The sequence below is a fragment of the Desmodus rotundus genome, chromosome 10 (genome assembly GCF_022682495.2).
Source record: "Desmodus rotundus isolate HL8 chromosome 10, HLdesRot8A.1, whole genome shotgun sequence".
Taxonomy (NCBI): domain Eukaryota; kingdom Metazoa; phylum Chordata; class Mammalia; order Chiroptera; family Phyllostomidae; genus Desmodus; species Desmodus rotundus.
Genome location: NC_071396.1, coordinates 56,219,836 through 56,239,386, shown reverse-complemented (window position 1 = coordinate 56,239,386; position 19,551 = coordinate 56,219,836). Strand labels below are relative to the sequence as shown.

Genomic DNA, 19,551 nt, shown 5'->3' with positions numbered 1-19,551 from the left:
GTTACACCCATAAACGTCAGCTCAAGACCAGTGAGCACAGGAGATTAAGGAGACAGCACCACTGAATCCCATTGGCATTCTACCATAGAAGTTCATACCATAAACCCAGGGAGTCAGAACAGATCAATTTAAGAAGCAGAGGCTAACAAGAAGAGTCTCACAAACAATGGGAAGACAAAGAAACAATCCCCAAATGAAAGGAAAGGAGGAAGCCTCAGAAACAATGCTAACTGAAAAAGAGGCAAGTCAACTATCAGATACTGAGTTCAAAGCAGTGGTTATCAGGAAGCTCACTGAGCTCACTGAGCTCACAGAGAACTACCAGAAACTACAGGGAAACTACAATGAACTCACTGCAAACTATATCAACATGAAAAATGAAATAGAAACTATCAACAAGGGCCAAGAGGAAAGGAAGAATACAATTTCTGAATTGAAGAACACAGTAGAAGGAATGAAAAGCAGACTTGATGAAGCAGAGGATCGGATCAGCGAGCTGGAGGACAAAGTAGAAAAGAACACCCAGAAAGAGCAAGAAAAGGAAAAGAGGCTCAGAAAGAATGAAGAGGCAATAAGGGAAATGCAGGACAACATGAAACGTAACAATATCCGTATAATAGGAATACCAGAAGGAGAAGAAGAAGAGCAAGGGATAGAAAACCTGTTTGAAAAAGTAATGATGGAAAATTTCCCTAATCTGATGAGAGAAAAAGTCACCCAAATCCAGGAAACACAGAGAGTACCAACCAAGAGGAACCCAAAGAGGCCCACTGCAAGACACATCATAATTAAAATGGCAAAATTCCAAGACAAAGAGAGGATCTTAAAGGCAGCAAGGGAGAAACAGGAAGTAACATACAAGGGAGCCCCAATAAGGTTAGCAACTGACTTCTCAATGGAAACGCTCCAAGCCAGAAGAGAATGGCAAAAAATATTCCAAGTAATGAGAACCAGAGGCCTGCAACCCAGACTACTTTACCCAGCAAGGCTCTCAATCAAGATAGAAGGCCAAAGAAAGACTTTCCCAGACAAAAGTCTAAAAGAATACACTTCCACCAAACCAGCTCTGCAAGAGATGCTAAAGGGACTGCTTTAAGGAAAGGAAGGAAAAGAGAAAGAGAGAGGAACACAGGTAGGAAAAAATGGCAATGCATAACTACCTATCGATAATAACCTTAAACGTAAATGGATTAAATGCTCCAATCAAAAGACATAGAATAGCTGAATGGATAAGAAAACATGACCCACACATATGCTGCCTACAAGAGACCCATCTCAGGAAAAAAGACTTACACAGACTGAAAGTGAAGGGCTGGAAACAAATTTTCCAAGCAAATGGACAGGAAAAAAAGCAGGGGTAGCAATACTCATATCAGACAAAATAGACTTCCAAAGAAGGGCCATAAAGAGAGACCCAGAAGGTCACTTCATAATACTCAAAGGAAGAATCCACCAAGAAGACATAAACATTGTAAACATATATGCACCCAACATAGGAGCACCCAAATACATAAAGAAAATCTTGGAGGACTTCAAGAAAGATGTTGACAGCAACACAATTATAGTAGGGGACTTTAACACCCCACTGTCAAAAATGGACAGGTCTTCCAAACAAAACATCAAGAAGGATATTGTGTCACTTAACAATACCCTAGATGAAATGGACTTAACTGATATATAGAGAGCTTTTCATCCCAAAGAAGCAAAATACACATTCTTCTCAAGTGTACATGGAACATTTCCAAAGATAGACCACATGGTAGGACACAAAGCAAGCCTCAACAAATTCAAGAAAATTGAAATCATATCAAGCATTTTCTCTGACCACAAGGGACTGAAACTAGAAACCAACCCCAAAGGAAAAAACCCAAAACATTCAAGATCATGGAGACTGAATAGCATGCTATTAAACAATGAATGGGTCAAGAACGAGATTAGGGAAGAAATCAAAAACTGTCTGGAAACAAATGAAAACGAACTCACAACAACCCAAAACCTATGGGACACAGCAAAGGCCGTCCTGAGAGGGAAGTTCATAGCAATACAGGCCTACCTTAAAAAGATAGAAACATTTCAAACAAACAACCTAACCCTACGCCTACAAGAACTCGAGGAACAACAAAAAAGACAGCCCAGAGCAAGCAGAAGGAAGGAAATAACCAAGATCAGAGCAGAGTTAAATGACATAGAGACTAAAAGCACAATTCTAAGGATCAATGAATCCAGGAGCTGGTTCTTTGAAAAGATAAACAAAATCGACAAGCCTTTAAGTAGGCTCATCAAGAAAAAAAGAGAGAGGATCCAACTAAACACAATTAGAAATGAAAGAGGAGAGATTACAACTGATACCACAGAAATACAAAGGAGTGTAAGAAATTACTATGAAGAACTGTATTCCAAGAAATTTGAAAACCTAGGTGAAATGGACACATTTCTAGAAAAATATAATCTTCCAAAACTGAATGAAGAAGGAGCACAAAACTTGAACAGACCAATAACAGCAGACGAAATTGAAGCAGTCATCAAAAAACTCCCAACACACAAAAGCCCTGGGCCAGATGGTTTCACAGGAGAATTCTACAAAGCATTTAAGGAAGAGCTAACCCCTATCCTTCACAGACTATTCGAAAAAAATCCAAACTGATGGAAGACTCCCAAACTCTTATTATGAAGCCAGCATCATCCTAATCCCAAAACGAAATAAAGACACAACGAAGAAAGAAAACTTCAGGCCAATATCGCTGATGAACATAGACGCTAAAATTCTCAACAAAATATTGGCAAACCGCATCCAGCAATACATTAAAAAGATCATACACCATGATCAAGTGGGATTCATCCCAGGGATGCAAGGATGGTACAATATTCGCAAATCAATAAACATAATACATCACATCAACAACAGCAAAGACAAAAATCACATGATCATATCAATAGATGCAGAAAAAGCATTTGATAAGGTACAGCACCCATTTCTGATTAAAAACACTCATCAAAGTGGGAATAAAGGGAGCATTCCTCAACATAATAAAGGCCATATATGAGAGACCTACAGCCAACATCATACTCAATGGACAAAACCTTAGAGCTTTCCCACTAAGATCAGGAAGAAGACAAGGATGCCCTCTCTCACCACTCCTATTCAACATAGTACTGGAAGTCCTAGCCACAGCAAACAGACAAGAACAAGAAATCAAAGGCATCCAAATTGGAAAGGAGGAAATGAAACTGTCACTGTTTGCAGATGACATGATAGTGTACATGGAAAACCCTATAGACTCCACAAAAAAACTACTCGACCTAATAAATGAATTTGGCAAAACAGCTGGATACAAAGTCAATACTCAGAAATCAAAGGCATTCCTGCATACCAACAACGAAACTGCAGAAACAGAAATCAGGAAAAAAAATCCTATTTGACATAGCAACAAGAAAAATAAAGTACCTAGGAATAAACCTAACCAAGGAGGCAAAAGACCTGTACTCAGAAAACTATACAACACTGAAGAAAGAAATTAAGGAAGACACAAACAAATGGAAGCATGTACCATGCTCATGGATTGGAATAATTAACATCATCAAAATGGACATACTACCCAAAGCAATTTATAGATTCAATGCAATCCCTATTAGAGTACCCATGACATATTTCACAGATATAGAACAAACATTTCAGAAATTTATATGGAACCATAAACGACCCCGAATAGCTGCAGCAATTTTGAGAAAGAAGAACAAAGCAGGAGGGATCACAATACCTGATATCAAACTGTATTACAAGTCCACTGTAATCAAAACAGCCTGGTACTGGCATAAAAACAGGCACATAGACCAATGGAACAGAAGAGAGAGCCCAGAAATAAACTCAAGTCTTTACGGTCAATTAATATTTGACAAAGGAGGCAGCAGCATAAAATGGAGCAAAAACAGCCTCTTCAACAGATGGTGTAGGGAGACCTGGACAGCTACGTGCAAAAAAATGAAACTCGATCACCAACTTACGCCATACACAAAAATAAACTCAAGATGGATAAAAGACTTAAATATAAGTTGTAACACCATAAAAATCCTAGAGGAAAACATTGACAGGAAAATCTCAGACATTCCACGCAGCAACATCCTCACAGACATGTCCCCTAAAGCAAGGGACATAAAGGAAAGAATAAACAAATGGGACCTCATCAAAATAAAAAGCTTCTGCATGGCTAAAGAAAACAGCACCAAATTACAAAGAGAACCAACAGTATGGGAAAACATATTTGCCAATGATACCTCAGACAAGGGCCTGATCTCCAAAATATATAAAGAACTCACACAAGTGCACTCCAGGAAGACAAACAACCCAATTAAAAAATGGGCAAAGGACTTGAACAGACACTTCTCCAAGGAAGACATACAGAGGGCCCAGGGACATATGAAAAGATGCTCTGCCTCACTAGCCATCAGAGAGATGCAAATTAAAACCACAATGAGGTACCATCTCACACCAGTCAGAGTGGCCAACATAAACAAATCCACAAACAAATGTTGGAGAGGATGCGGAGAAAAGGGAACCCTAGTGCACAGTTGGGGGGAATGCAGAGTGGTGAGGCCACTGTGGAAAACAGTATGGAATTTCCTCACAAAACTATAAATGGAACTGCCCTTTGACCCAGCAATTCTGCTGTTGGGATTATACCCTAAGAACCCTGAAACACCAATCCAAAAGACCCTGTGCACCCCAATGTTCATAGCAGCACAATTTACAATAGCCAAGTACTGGAAGCAACCTAAGTGCCCATCAGCAAATGAGTGGATCCAAAAACCATGGTATATTTACACAATGGAATTCTACACAGCAGAGAAAGAAGGAGCTTATACCCTTTGCAATGGTATGGGTGGAACTGGAGAGCATTATGTTAAGTGAAATAAGCCAGACAGTGAGGGACAAATACCATATGATCTGACCTTTAACTGGAACATAATAAATAAAAGAAAAAAGGAAACAAAATATAACCAGAGACATTGAAGTTAAGAACAATCTAACAATGGGCAGGGGGGAGTGGGGACGGGACAGTGAGGAGAGGGGATTACAGGAACTACTATAAAGGACACATGGACAAAATCCCCAGGGGGAGGGTGGAGTTGGGGGAGGGAGGGGGTTCAGCCTGGGTGGGGTGGAGGCATGGGGAGAAAAGGCACAGAACTCTAATTGAATAACAATACAAAATTAAAATTAAAAAAAACACTATCTCATAAAATATCTGAAAGGAAATCTAGCACAAGTCTAAACTTGACTACTAGGATGCTTTTTAAAATACCAAATCTTGAAGACTTTCAAAATATCTTTTGTTATGTGGCAAGGGGAGGGACTTTGCTTTGCCAGTACTCGTAGTGCATGTTCAGTCTGCCTTTTGGTCATGGAGCCCTAGCGTAGTGCTTTCTACACAGCCTGTTGCCTCTGCAACACTCACGGGTCCAAACAAAAAACTTAAAGACAGTAACCAGTCCTCCCAAACACTTTGACACTATGATCAGGGAAGAGGAGCCAGAGAGGGAAAGAACTGAAAGAACAAAGGAAAAGAAGGTGGCTTTTTTTGTTGTTTGTCTGTTTGTTTTAAAACCATGCCAGTAGGCAGAAGGCAGTCTGGGCCCTCAATCTAGTCCCTACGGTGCTATACTATTTTTAAATAACAACTCCCCAGGGACATCCCCACTTTCCCCTAAAGTCTATAGCAGCCCCCTAGACTAACACCATAGATAGCAGAGTGTTGTTGAGTTCCACTAATACACAAAGTTGATAAAGGAGCAGAGCCTAATGTTTTCCTTATTATTAGTTTCAAGTATATATCTTGGTATTCCAAGGGGCAAATGCAAAGATAAAAATATTAAAATAATATTTATTTTCCATGCTCCTTGAAAAGTTGTAAATTTTTTGGATGAGATGGTTTCTTTATATTCTTCACTGGAGGGGTTTAGTAATGAGCACCATCCAGAGCAGCACCAGCTCGCAGCTTGGAATATCATCTTCTTCAACCACAGACCTGATGCTGAGATCCCCCAGAGCCACTCAGTGAAATCTCTGCTTAAATCCTTCAAGACAAGGACTCAGCATAGCCTACTCCTTGAACCATGTTGACTGCCAGAGCCTTCTTTTTTGTGTAAAGTTGAAATTTTTTTATCTCTGTGACTTTCACGCCCCATCTACTTATACCTCTTGGGCCCCAGAGAACAAGAGTGAGGCTTCTTTCACATAAAGGATTTCACCCCTAAAAACATAAGTCTATTTTTTTCCACAGGAGCAGGCATGGCACTGTGCAAGGAATACAGCTCTAGAGGCAAATCATCCTGGATTTAACTCCTAGTTTCTATCATTTATTATGTGACCTTGGACAAGATGTTTAAATTTTCCAATACCTCACTTTTAAAATATGGATTATAATATACATACTTCACTGAGGTTTGTAAAACATCTTAGAAGGGACAGCACTTTGAATAGAGGAACACTCTTTACCTTACAATTCCCTCCCTTTCCCCACCTTTCACCTTGGGGTGGGGGAAGGTGCATGGTCAGGAGGATAATAAGCAAGAATAGTTCATTTGTGGACTCAATTTGAATTACTTGCTAAATACCTACTATTCTAAAGGGATCATAGAGATATTGCTTGTTTTACTGTTATTTGCCATTATTCACTAAATTGCTTTTAGGTCTCATTTTTGCCCTACCATAAACAGATTGCACTAGAATTACATTCAAACTAGGCTACTTGTTCCTATGGACCACCTATCAGTGTGCAGGGCGTGACTGTGGCCAAAGGCTCTGGGGGCTGCCACCACTGGCTCCATGATAAGTGGAATCCATAGGAACTAATGCAGCTATGGCAGGGAGGGCAAAACCATCATAGAAGTGCGGTGAAATGGAATGCAAAACTCATATCACCTTTCATGAAAGAAGAATTGAAACAAATGTTGTGTTTCAGGCTATATACCCAAGCTCCAGGGGGGGAGCACCTACCTGGATGGGGAATAAAAGTGTAAGAAACATCTTCCTAAATCTGGTTAAGACATCAGAGTCAGATGGAAAGATCGTGAAAAACATACATTCCCGAGCCCCTAGAAATACAACTTCATATTCTTCAGCCAGAAGATCTCTAAGAATACTTCTCTGTGTACATTATTAGTAAAACCCTTCCTTGTGATGGAAAACCCCTACTGTCACAGTCAAGAAATACAGGTCCCCCTCTCAATGACCTAATAAAATGAGTAAAATAGATAAGCCACCATATATGAAGCCATAAGCAATAGTAAAATATTATCAGTGCATATATCAAGAAGTAAAACCTATAGAACAGGGGCATTAGGTTAGGGTGGTCAAAGGTGCCAACTTCCAGTTATAAGTAATTTCTGGGGCTGTAACATCCAACATGGTGACTATAGTTAACAATACAGTATTTCCATCCGAGAGCTGCTAAGAGAGTAGATCTTAAAAGTTCTCACCACAAGGAAATAGTTACAAACTATGTAAGATGATGAATGTTAACTAATCTTACTGTGATAAACATTTTGCAAAGTATGCATATATCAAATTATGATGTTGTATACCTTAAACTAATACAGTGTTATATGTCAATTATATCTTAATAAAACTGAGGAGGGGGACTATAGAATAGGCAACAGAAACTCAGGGAAGTTGGAGATAGAAAAGTTGAAAGCAGTCCATCTTCTAATCATTTTACCTGAGCGACGTGACCTCAGAGGCTGAGTTAACTCACAGCTACAAACACTAACCGGAGTCAGAAGGGGAGAAAAATGAAGACCCGACAGCAGAGAACAAGAGCTCTGGTCAGCATTCTCTTATCTGTGGATTCCAACCGGAGCTGGGATCAGCTTGGGTGCCCGGTGCCACCCTGCCCTGCCCACAGTGACCCCCCAGACCCCTGCTCCCCTCTGCACTGGCTCTCCCCAGACTAGCAGATGAACTGACTTGGCTGAGCCAGGGCTATTTAGGCTAACAAAATGTTCTCATTTCATCCTGTCTTCTACACCCACTTGCCTTTAATTTTTAAACTTACAAACGGTTGGTGTTTTTATTTTTTCATTAGGAGGAAGGGGTTGTATTTCTGCCACATAGTTTTAGAATCTTCAATGCTGGGAACTCAGGAGACACCACACTCGGCAACCCCTTCTCCCAGAGCTACTTTGATTACACAATTACCTGTTTGAAAACAAAATAGAAAAATAAAATAAGCCCCCAAAATATCAAGTGGAAGATATACCAATGCTTATATATGGAAGGTCACATAATGTCACAGCTGGCACCTGCAGAAGCCATCTGGTCCAACCCTCTCATTTTACTGATAAGAAAAGAGGGGACCGGAGCAGGGAAGTCCCCAGCTCAAAATCTCAATTCTAGTTGTTAGCAGACTGGTTAAGAGAAAAAAAAAAACCCTAACTAGATTTTGACAGCTAATGAAGTGTGTTTTTTTTTTTTTTTCCACTCCACCACACTTTCTCTTGGCCAACTGACTATTGATCTGAAAAAACAATTTTGCCACAAAGCTACTGGAAATCTTTGTTAACAACTAGCTTGAGTCTTTATTTTTGCCTTCAGTAAAGTTTTTCCCAGTTTGCTAACTGGTTTCAGTGCTTATTAGGTATTTGGCCATAAATTCAGGTAGTCACATGGAAAATAGCCTTTAGATGACTTAGTCCAGGAGGTCTTGATCTGAGTCCTATAACTCATGGGTTGAACCCAGGTAATCATCCATAGTTGAGCTTCAAAAATTTAGCAAAGCTTTTGAATGCAGAGATGTACTTTTTTTTTCTGGATTAGGAAAAGTTTCCTCAGGTTCTCAGGGGAGTCCATAAATCCTACTGAAATTGAAGGACTTTTGAATTCCACTTCCTCAACTTAGAACTGGGGAACTGAGGCAATGAAGGGGAACAGAATTGCCAAGGTCACAGAACAGAGTAAGGCCAGGGCCTCAGACCCCTCTGTGCACATCCCAGGTTCCTTCCCACTGCACCACATGGCCTGTGCTCTGTACGCTGACCGGAGGTGATTCCAGTTCTCCCTCTTAAGTCTCTTCCAGTCCATGCTTTCACCATAAGAGGAATTCACTGAGAGAGTATGCAGCCCTCAGTGCAAATCAATCCACCCCGGCACAATGTCTCCCTGTACCCCTCACAGCAGTCACTCAGGATCCCCACCCTGAACTTCCATCAGCGATAGCACTGACATTGTGAGGCTCTCAGCTCCCTCACATGTAGGAGCTCAGCTGGAGTTTCTGCAACCTGGTGTTCAACACCCAACCCTGAATGGGTTATTCAACGATGTCATCAGTGTCTTCGGTGGTCCCATCATAGCTGTGTATCCCAAGAAAAACTCATCTCAACACAGAAATGGGTTCATTTAGAGTAAGTAAAGGAGTGAAGATGGATTTTTAACAAAACTGAATAAAACTAAGTGCTATAGGAACTGAAGTATCCAATACATAAAGGTAGCTCCATCAGAAGTATAATGTCTAATTCCATGGTAATAGCAGGTAGGCTGCCTTAAATTCTATTTGAAAGGAGGTAGGATAGAACTCAAATCAAGCTATATGTTTGTGAGGAGGCAGTTTTTGTACATTATGGTGTCTGCACCTCCCAGTTAATTTTTGGTTAAAGAAATGGAATCAGAGTTTTCAAATGCCCATTCAATTTATATTCTTATGTTATTGATTTTATACAAAACTTCCTAGGATTCTTGATGTGAGAACATTATTCAAGATGTTTATATCTCTAGTTCTCTGATATCAGAGCAAGAAATTAATGCACGATGACTAAAAATGACAAATCAAGAAATGGTCACTGATAATAAAATATCTCTGAAGTATACACAGGAAATTGATGTTATTTGTCTTTGATAAAGGGAACTGGGTAGCTTGAGTCAAAGGTAGGAGAAAGACTTTTCACTGCAAATCATCTAGTTCTCTTGAATTTCAATCATTTAAATCAAAATATTAAGAAATAAACCCTGAGTGCCTCTCAGATAAGGTCAAGTTAAAGGAGTTCATCATCACCAAGCCCTTATTATATGAAATTTTAAAGGGATTTATCTAAGAAAAAGAAGATAAAAAATATGAACAGTAAAAATGACAGCAAACTCACAGTTATTAACAGCCACACCTACAACAAAAACAAAAGCAAACTAAGCAAACAACTAGAACAGGCACAGAACCACAGAAATGGAGATCACATGGAGGGTTATCAACAGGGGAGTGGGAGGGGGAGGGAGGGGGGAAAGGTACAGAGAATAAGTAGCATAAATGGTTACTATTATTAGGGGGAAGATAAGAATAGTGTAGGAAATGTAGAGGCCAAAGAACTTATAAGTATGACCCATGGACATGAACTATAGGGGGGGAATGTGGAAGGGAGGGGGTGTGCAGGATGGAGTGGAGTGGGGGGAGGAATGGGACAACTGTAATAGCATAATCAATAAATATGTTTTAAAAAATAAAACACTGTAATAAGAAAAATTAAATAAAAATAAAATGCTAACCAAAAGAAAGAAAAAGAAATAAACCCTGAACTTTAAAAAGAGAGAAATACCATGCTGTCTACCTGAAACTAATACAAAATAACACTGAATATCAACTGTAATTGAAAATAAATTTTAAAGTTCTTTTTTTCAAAAAAGAGAGAAGTAGGGTCAAAATATATTATTTAGACATGTAATTACCTTCTATAAGAAAGAGCTAAAAGTGGCTGAGGGTGGGGGTTGGTCAGTTACCCTTCTGTATTCAGTTTTTACCTATATGTATGAATTACTTTGACAAAATATAAACTAGTTTAAAGAAAATAAAATTACTCCAGCTTGTTTTACAGGTAAGAAACTGAGCCCAAGGGTGGCAGAGAGCTTATAGAGAGACACGCTCAGGTTGCTCCCTCTCAGGCCAAAGCTTTCCTTAATATGAACAAAGACATCATGTGACTGGTGTATAAATGCCTTCTAAGTAGTTATTTTTGTTGTTATTATTATTATTAGATTAAGACATTTTTAGAATTTTGAATAAAATTGACCTCTCCTCATTTTGTTCCTCTGCGCTAATAATTGTATCCTTTTTTATTCATTCAATTACAAGCAAATTGACAGGAGACATTTATATGAGGCAGCTTAAACCCCAGCTAATGGAGTGCCTAATGACTAATTGATCAGATCCCAACCCAGAGAGCTGCTCTGAGTGGCCTAAAGGAATTTATGCAATTAGTTTAGGTTTGGTAGAAATTGAGTGCATATGAAAGTAAGCTTTTTATGGTCTTGATTTATGACGGTTGGACATTAACTGTATCTGCCAAGAGGCTAGCCTTCTGGCAAGCCCCAGGCACTGGGGGGCTCTGCGGCAGGCCAGGAGGCTGGGTTCTAAGTTGGGCTGATGGGGTGGGGGGCAAGTGGAGGAAAGAGAGAAATTGGAATTGGGAGTGGAGACCTCTTGAAATTATGGTGGTTCTCCCTATTCGTGTAATTTAAAATAAAAGCCATCTTAAATCTTAAAATATATGAAGAAGTCTCACAAAAGTCTGATTTTTCCCAGGATAAAACTAGGATTTTGTGTGTGTGAAACCCTAAAACTAAAAGGAGAGAAAGAATTGTTTTGGTACCAGGGCTGGGCTGAGAGTGGCAGAGAACTGACGTTTTATGGAGACAAGTACTCCACAAACTGGTGACGAGGAGCGAGAGGTGAACAGGTGGGAAGGACCCCAGGGAAGAGCTCGGGCCTGGCTGCCCAGGCCTCTCTCCGAAACGCTCCTCAGGAAGTCCTGGGGTCTTCCCAGCCCGCAGTGCAGCAGAGGGGAAGGAAGCCCCCTCCGCAGGCTCCGGGAGGAGCCAGGCGAACCCTGACCCAGCAGGGGAGCCCGGGAGCCCCGCGGGTACGGAAGCGCCGTCGGGAGGGGCGGAGGGAAACCTGACCTGATGGGGAAAGAACGATCGAAGGGGAGACTAATTCTTCCGCCGGGGTCCTGGCTGGCTCCGTCTGCCCGCCGGGGCGGGGTTACCGCGGGGGCTCCCGCAGCTCCGTGGAAGAGAGACGGAGGGGAAAAGAGCTCTCTGCGTGCCCCGAGGGCGCGACCCACCTTGCCCCTCGCACTTTGGAGTGAGAGTTCCGTGACTGCGAGGCTGGAGAGAAGAAAAGGGCGGATTGCATGGGAGACAAACAGGCTGGCACCAACAGGGTTAGAGACGTAAGAGGCGGTGTGGAAAGGCCCGGGAGAGGGAGTGCCAGTGCAGGGCCCGAAACCCTGCGAGAACCGTGGGCAGGCTGGGCTGCCACCACCACCTCGGCTCCTGTGGCTTCTCCAGCTACACCCGACACGCCTGCTGCGCCCCCACCCGAGACGTCTCCCCGCCCCCAGTCCTGAGCCTGCCTGGCTTGGTCCTCACTTGGGGTCGGCTGAGGCACAGAAACCCCGGGGGTTTGATGCTCTCTCCACCAAATGGCTGAGTTCACTATTTGACCTGGGCAAGTTACATAAACACTGTGTGCCTCCAAATTCCCGTCTGTAAAGTGGGCTTTAAAAGGGTACCTGCTGCCCTGGCTGGTGTGCTCAGTGATTGAGTGCTGACCTACAAATCAAGGGGTCGCTGGTTCGATTTCCAGTCTATGTGTGGGTTGCGGACCAGGTCTCCAATAAGGGGCTTGCTAGAGACAACCACACACTGATGTTTCTCTTCCTCTCTTTCTCCCTTCCTCTCTCTAAAAAATATGCAAAATATACCTACTCATGACTTATTGATGAGGTGATCACTTAGAAAGTTATATAAATGTTTAATTAACAACTAACATAGTATTGTCTGTAACTGAAAAAGTAAAAATAAAATGGTACCTATTCAGAGTGTTAAGAATGGATAAATTAATAAAATGCTTGGAACAGTACCTGCCATGCAGGAAGCCCTCCATACACTTTAGATATCATTATGATTCTTGGATCCAACAAACATTCACTCTGCTAAGCCCTTGGCTGGGTTCAGGGATGCAGGGAGGACTGGGCAAGCGTGGTATTTGCTTGCCTGGAGAGCATTTACTGCTAAATACGTAAACGGTGTTATCAGGGAGTAAGAAGGACTAAGAAAGAGCTAAAGCAGGGTAGTGTGATGCGGGCAGGGCAAAGCAAATTTAGGTAGAAGGAGCCACCCTGCTGTGGCCCTCAATTTCTCCTTCAGGAAAAAAGAGAGGCTTTTAGACGCTCTGCCCTCCTGCTGATGCATTCTGGCGCTCAAAGGTGGGAGCTGGGCAGGGAAGACCCCATCCCTCGCACTTCCTCTGCCCACCTGAGCCCGCCCCTTAGGAGGGACCCCGCGCTGAGTCTGCAACCCTGAGAGATGCTGGATGCCTGCCAGGATTCTGCAGGGGAGAGACGCTCCATCCAGTTCGAGAAGTAACCGATTAGGTCAGCTTCTCAGAGGGCACTAAGTATTGGCACCAGGGACTCCCGGAGAGTGAATTCATTGTCCCTTCCAGAGGTGGGACACACAGTATGCAAAGAGATTTCCTTTATGCTTTTCGGGCTTGTCCCTGACATACACGTTTCCACCTGGTAGGCACTGCTACCAACCTTACTTTACAGATGAACAGACTATGGCTCACGAGAGGGAAAATGTCGGCCCCACACCACTCCAAGCCCTGAATTTGCCCCTACAACACTACATCTTTCTTTTTCTGAGTAGAAACAATGTTTAAAGAGACCAAGTATCCATTAATACCTACTATGTGTCAGGCCCTGGGTTTCTGTGATTCCATTTAATCATCAGAGCAATCCTGAGAGTTAGTCCTTGTTCCAGTTTTACAGATGAGGGTACTGAGGCTCAGGGCAGTAAAGTCACTTACTCAGGAAGAAATGGAGTAGATATTTCACCCCAGGTCTGTCCCACTCCAGACGTGGAGCTGTTTCCATCTCAGCAAGAAAATAAAAGAACTCAGGCACCACCATAGGGTCATAAGAAAATCAGACATGCTCAGCAGGGGAGAAGTCACCCCCTGATGCTCTTCTCTGATTCCTTTTCTAGGTGCCAAGGGCCCCTGTCACAGAGTGCTGCTTCTGTACCCATGAACACCACAGAGCCAGGCAAGACCTCTTCTCATTTCAACAGGAAGGAAATTGGCTGCCTTTGCATGGAAGCTTGAAGTGCAGACCACCACCTAGACCCTGACCCCACCCCCAGAGATACTTGTCTATTTTTGTTCTCCCTTACACTCCTTAGATTCTAGAGAAGATTGAGTTGGAAGGGGTCCTTTCATTTTACATTCATTAATTCAACCATTCATTCAGTACATACCTATTGTCTGCCTCTCTGGGCCAGATGTTGAACTGGGAGCTGGGCTTAAAATAGTGCACAAAACTGAGGCTACAACTGGAGAGGAAGCCACTGGCCAGAGATCACATGGCTCAGACTCTGGAAGGGCAGGATTCCCGCCTCCAAGTTCTGCCTCCTGGGGCTTCAGCCATGTTGGCTTGTTTATGCCTGGCTTATTGGGGGTCAGGCCCTGGTTCCAGCCAGGCCGGTGCCCTAGAAGCCTTCCTTCTGCCTGGTCCACAGATGACTCTCAAAGTCCCACCTTGAGAGGCACCATACAGCTTCCACATAAACAGCAGTAAACGTTGGCCTCACTTTCTCTTGTACAGTTTAAATAAAATCCCAGCTGGGTTTAATGTCTTAATATAATTTCATGAGGTTTTACAGTCATCAGCGGAGGCTTAGACAGACGGCCTGACTTGCCCAAGGTCACACGATTAGGAAATGGCCCACCAGGACGCACACCAGGCCCACGTAAACCCCAAACTGGCTAGTACCCCTCACCTTCTGCCACCACACTTAAGAGGTTTGTGCCTCCAACAGATAAGTGGCAAAGGCGACTGCACAACTCCGGAGAAACCACAGCTCCCGTTGCTTCCTGAGCGAGCCCAAGTAGGGAGGCAGCGGCGCCGGGCAGGCGCACTTTGGGGTGGAAGAGGGGGTGGCCTGGCCACAGCTCCCGCCCTCCGGTACAAACTGGTCAAAATATTCCGCTGCGTTTGCAGTCTCCGGCGCCTGGACGCGACCAGGTGCAGAGGTGCGGGTCCCACTCATAACCCAGCCGGGCCATTCTGACGCAGAGCTTGGACTCAGGCGACTCATCTCACCCCCTCCAAAAAAAGTCTTCTAAACTTTTGAGGTTATTAATTAAAAAAAAACCCTAAATTAATAACAGCAAGAAACTTTTCGAAAAGGAGATGAAGGCGAATATCCGGTTCTTTCCCAGGCCAGAAAAGCCGAAGGTTCTTACCTGAAGGAAATCTTGCAACCCGCAAAGACGCGTCTGTCTGGAGCGCTTCGCTTCGGCGCGGGACGCTCACGGCCGCCGCCTCTGCAGCCCGGCTGGGCTCCGGCCTGTGTTTTATACCACTATAGGCAATTAATATTGCATCAGCCGTATTTTAAATTTTCAAAACCCACAATATAATGTAATGGCATAAGGGCATTTATTATTAAAGGACACCCGATGGAGAGGGGGTGGAGGAATCGCCGGTGCTGTTGCACCAGGCGGGGGCGAGGGGCTGAGGCCTTGGGGCTCAGGGTGATCCTCACTTTTGCTTTTGCAGTACGGGGAAGGGGCACACTGCGCAGATGGGAGACCCGCTGGGCTCCGAAGTTTGGGCTGGAGGTCTGATGATCCAGAGTTCTTTGAAGATATAGTGGGGATATGTGCAGATGACTCCTTGACTTGAAGCATTAATTTTTTAATCATGAAGGTGGTTCTGCGGCTTTCCTCCCTTTCAGAGGAAGTGGAAGAGAGAGAAGGCAACTAGCATCTGTTGAGCACCTACTATGCACAGGGCACTACGTTAGGATCTTTGCAGCAGACATCTCATTTAGCACCCCATGCAAAGCCGAGACAGACCATAGTGAGTAACCTCTTGGGTGAAATTCCAAACGAATTTCTAAAGAGACCACCAAGGGGGCACAACAGACTCTGCCCTAGGGAAGAACACTTTCCTCCCTCTTTGCATCCACCACCTCATTTCCTATGTAGCTGTTTGGATGTATTAAAATAATAATGTTTCCTATTAAGTGCCAGACCACTACCAGACACTTTAAATGAACAATCTTACTTAGCTTTGACAATATTAGCATCTTCATCCAGCCCACAAACAATGGAAGCTCGGGGAAGTTAAGAAACTGGCCCCAGGGCTGTCCAGCCAGTGAGTGGAAGCACTGGGGCCCCAAACAGCAGTCAGGCTTCTAAGTCTGTGATCTGAGTCCAGTTGAGCAAACAGAGGCTGATGGATTTGCCCGCTCAGGGATACCTGGCAGGGAGTGACTCAAAACACTGAGGGCTGGGCATCAGCGGCAGGATCTCCCCGGAGAAGAGCGGAGTGAGAGGAGGAGGCTACCAAAGAAGAGGACAAAGGAGATTGGCCTGCCCGGAAATGACCGCCCAGCCCTTTTGGGCTCTCACTTTTAAATCTTTTCCAAAACGAGTACTCCTTAGCATCTGAGAAAGAAAAGCACTGCGATTCGGGTTGAAAAATAAAGAATTTATTTTAGAAGTTAATGGAAAGGGAAAAGAGAAAAGAAAACTTAATATTTATTTGCATCTACTCGGAGAATGAAACCAAAGATCACACATCAACACGCAAATTATATGAAGCAATGAAACATAAAATGTAATGGGGCTCAAGAGAGTGAGGTGAGAAGGATCCAGGCCTGCAATCTGGCCCCTCTTTCTACCCAAAATTGTAGGTGAACCTCCACCCAGAGGCACCCATATAAGGGAGGTGGAAAGAAGCGACGTTAAATAAATAACAGGAAACAATCATGCTAACAATAACAATAAAAGAGCGATGAGGTTAGACGTCTTGGAGAGACTTGCATGTGATTCAGCGAAGTTACAATTACTTTCGAGAGGCCGCCTCTACAGTGCACTGGGAGTCTGGCTGGAGCCTCGAGCTGGGGCTGGAGAGTTCTCAGGCTGTCAGGAACACTGTCAATCCCTCGCTCTGCAGCAGCCAGTAATTACCACTTCAATGCCAGCAGATAGTAGAAGGTGGGCCAGAGCAGGTGTCCACTGCTGCTTGCGAACAGATAAGCGATCCCAGTATGTGGGCCCTTTTCTGGAGTCCGACGGACGTGGAGAACCGGAGAACTGCTCAGAGCCTGGAACTCCCGCACACTTTCCCTGAACTTAATCCATGCTACCTTAGAGAATTTATAGCAAACCAAAGAATGAGATGAATAAAATTTAGGCGGGGAAGGAAGTATAAGGCTATCCTTTGGAAACATACATGATTTTATATGCTCTAAATAAATCTCCAGTACACGTTTTTTCCCCAGTTAGACTTTTCATTATTCTTTATCACTTTCTTCCCATCCCTTCATCCCTTGCCTAATCGTGCTTAGCAAAGTGGCCCCCTTCACCGCAGTCGTGTGCTCGGGCCAATTCACTATCCCCTTCGTTTGGGCTCCTGCCCTGAGGTCGAGCAGTGCAACGAGCCAGGCAGATTTTCAGCACCACGGACAGCACGAGTCCCTCCAGGCCTACCCCTTCATGACTTTTTCCTTAGCGCCAAAGCTTTCCTGGTGAGAACAGAATGGAAAAAAGAGAAACAGAAGACCAGGAGACACCCAGGTGGGATAAAGGGGAAAGCCTGTGGCTTCGGGGAAGAGAACCTGACCTGCCAAAAAACATCTTGGAGTCCCCCATAACCGTCCCCCCTGGACGTACACTCAGCTTTCCCAGCCCCGACACTGCGCCCCGCCGCAGTCAGTGGACAGCCGAGTACTTCATTCGTTTCTGTTTCTGTCTCTGGTTGCAGAACCAGACTCTCACCACGTTCTTTTTAAGGTCCAGTTTCTCCGCGATGGCCGCGATCTTCTCGGATGAGGGCCGCGGCTGAATAGCGAAGTAGGCCTCAAGTGAGCGCTTCTCTGGCGCCGCGATGGACGTGCGTTTGCGCTTTCTCTCACTACCATTGAAGAGCTCCGGCTTGCTGTTTTTCTCTCGGTAGGCAGCCTCGGCTTCCTCCAGCCAGGCCTGAAGCACTGGCTTGAGCGCGATCATATTGTTGTGCGAAAGAGTGAGAGACTCGAACCTGCAGATGGTGCTCTGGCTGAGGGAGCCTACGCCCGGGATCTTGAGGTTGGCTAGAGCCGCGCCCACGTCCGCCTGAGTCACCCCCAGCTTGATGCGCCGCTGCTTGAAGCGCTCCGCGAAGGCCTCCAGCTCCCGTGGGTCCGACTCCACATCGCTGAGGCATGCGGGCATAGCGCTGTGAGGCGCCACGGCGTGTGGGTGACTCATGCCCATGGCCTGGTGCAGGTGGCTCATGGCGCCCAGGTGATGCGGGTGGATCTGCCCTGGCATCACCGAGTGCTCAGGGGCGCCCAAACCGCTGACACTCAGCGTGGGCGAAATATGCTCTAGCAGGTCGCCCTCAAGGCCCTGGTGCACCGCGTGGTGTGGGTGCGAGGTGAGCGTGGCCGGGTGGGAGATGGGCACGGTGGACGAAGTGGACGTGCAGGGCACGCTACTCATGGTATGGTAAGTGGCGTCGGGCTTGAACGGATGGTTCTTGCCGTGAGAGACGATGTCCACCGCTGCCAGAGCTTCGGCGCGTGCCAGCAGGCTCTCATCAAAGCTTCCAAATATATTACCCTGCAGCTGCAAGTGAGAAGGCGCACAGCACGGTCAGTGGGGAATACTGTCAACTCAGGATTAAAACACATTTTCAAGCAACCGAGATGCCTCTCCTCAAAGCCCAGGTCATAAAAATTAATACGGAGACAGAGTTTCTGCTGGAACAGACGTGTGGATCAGAGACATGAATGAGAGAGAGAGAGGGCGCCGGGAGAGAGCGCGGGGGAGACAGGAGAGGGGTTCAGACAGCGGCGATTGTTCTGGGAGACATGAAAAAAACATGAAGCAAGTGCCTGTCAAAAAATGTGCCTTAGAGCGGTAATTATGCTCCACTACGTACCTGCGGGGCTGGGAGACAGACTCGGCGCATGGCCTCGGAGCCGGAGTGCAGGCTGGAGAATTTGGGTTCTTGAAGCACCGGGTGCATGCCGAAAGGCTGCTTGGCGTTCATGGCCATCATCTTCGCGCGTCTGGCAGGGAGGCAGCGAGGGACATGGATCAGGCTCGTCTCGCTCGCTCGCCGCGTTCCAAGTGAGCGCCGCTCAGCGCCCGCGCTCCCCTCGCCCTCTCGCTCGCTGCCTCCCCTCTCCCCCACCTGCTTCTTCACTCATCTTACAAGCAGCCTGCCAGGAAGGGCCAGGGAGCGCGCAGGCGTGCTCGCGCGCCCAGGACTCGCAAGGGCCGCCGGAGAGGCAAAGCCAGGCAGCCGATCTCCGCGCACCTCTTGTGCCCGCCACGGCCTCCCCCGGCACGGCATTTATACTCCGGCCTGGCTGGGCCTCTCCTGGTCTGCCCCGCCCCGCCTGGCTCCAGCCCCACCGACCTTCCGGATTCTTTCTTCCTCTTCGTGGACTTTCTCCCCAAAGTCCCAAACCTCTCCAAACTGTCCCAGCTCGCACTGCCCAGATCGAAG

The 19,551-nt window shown here is 45.2% G+C and overlaps 1 protein-coding gene across 1 annotated transcript; it reads right to left on the bottom strand.

Moving 5' to 3' along the window:
- Positions 1-16,795: 16,795 nt before the first annotated feature.
- Positions 16,796-19,333, bottom strand: POU4F3 (POU class 4 homeobox 3). Its single transcript, XM_024575247.4, has 2 exons — positions 18,979-19,333; positions 16,796-18,662 (listed from the first exon to the last, which is right to left on the bottom strand). The coding sequence occupies exons 1-2, from the start codon at positions 19,096-19,098 to the stop codon at positions 17,766-17,768; spliced, it is 1,017 nt and encodes a 338-aa protein (XP_024431015.2). The 5' UTR covers positions 19,099-19,333; the 3' UTR covers positions 16,796-17,765.
- Positions 19,334-19,551: the final 218 nt, after the last annotated feature.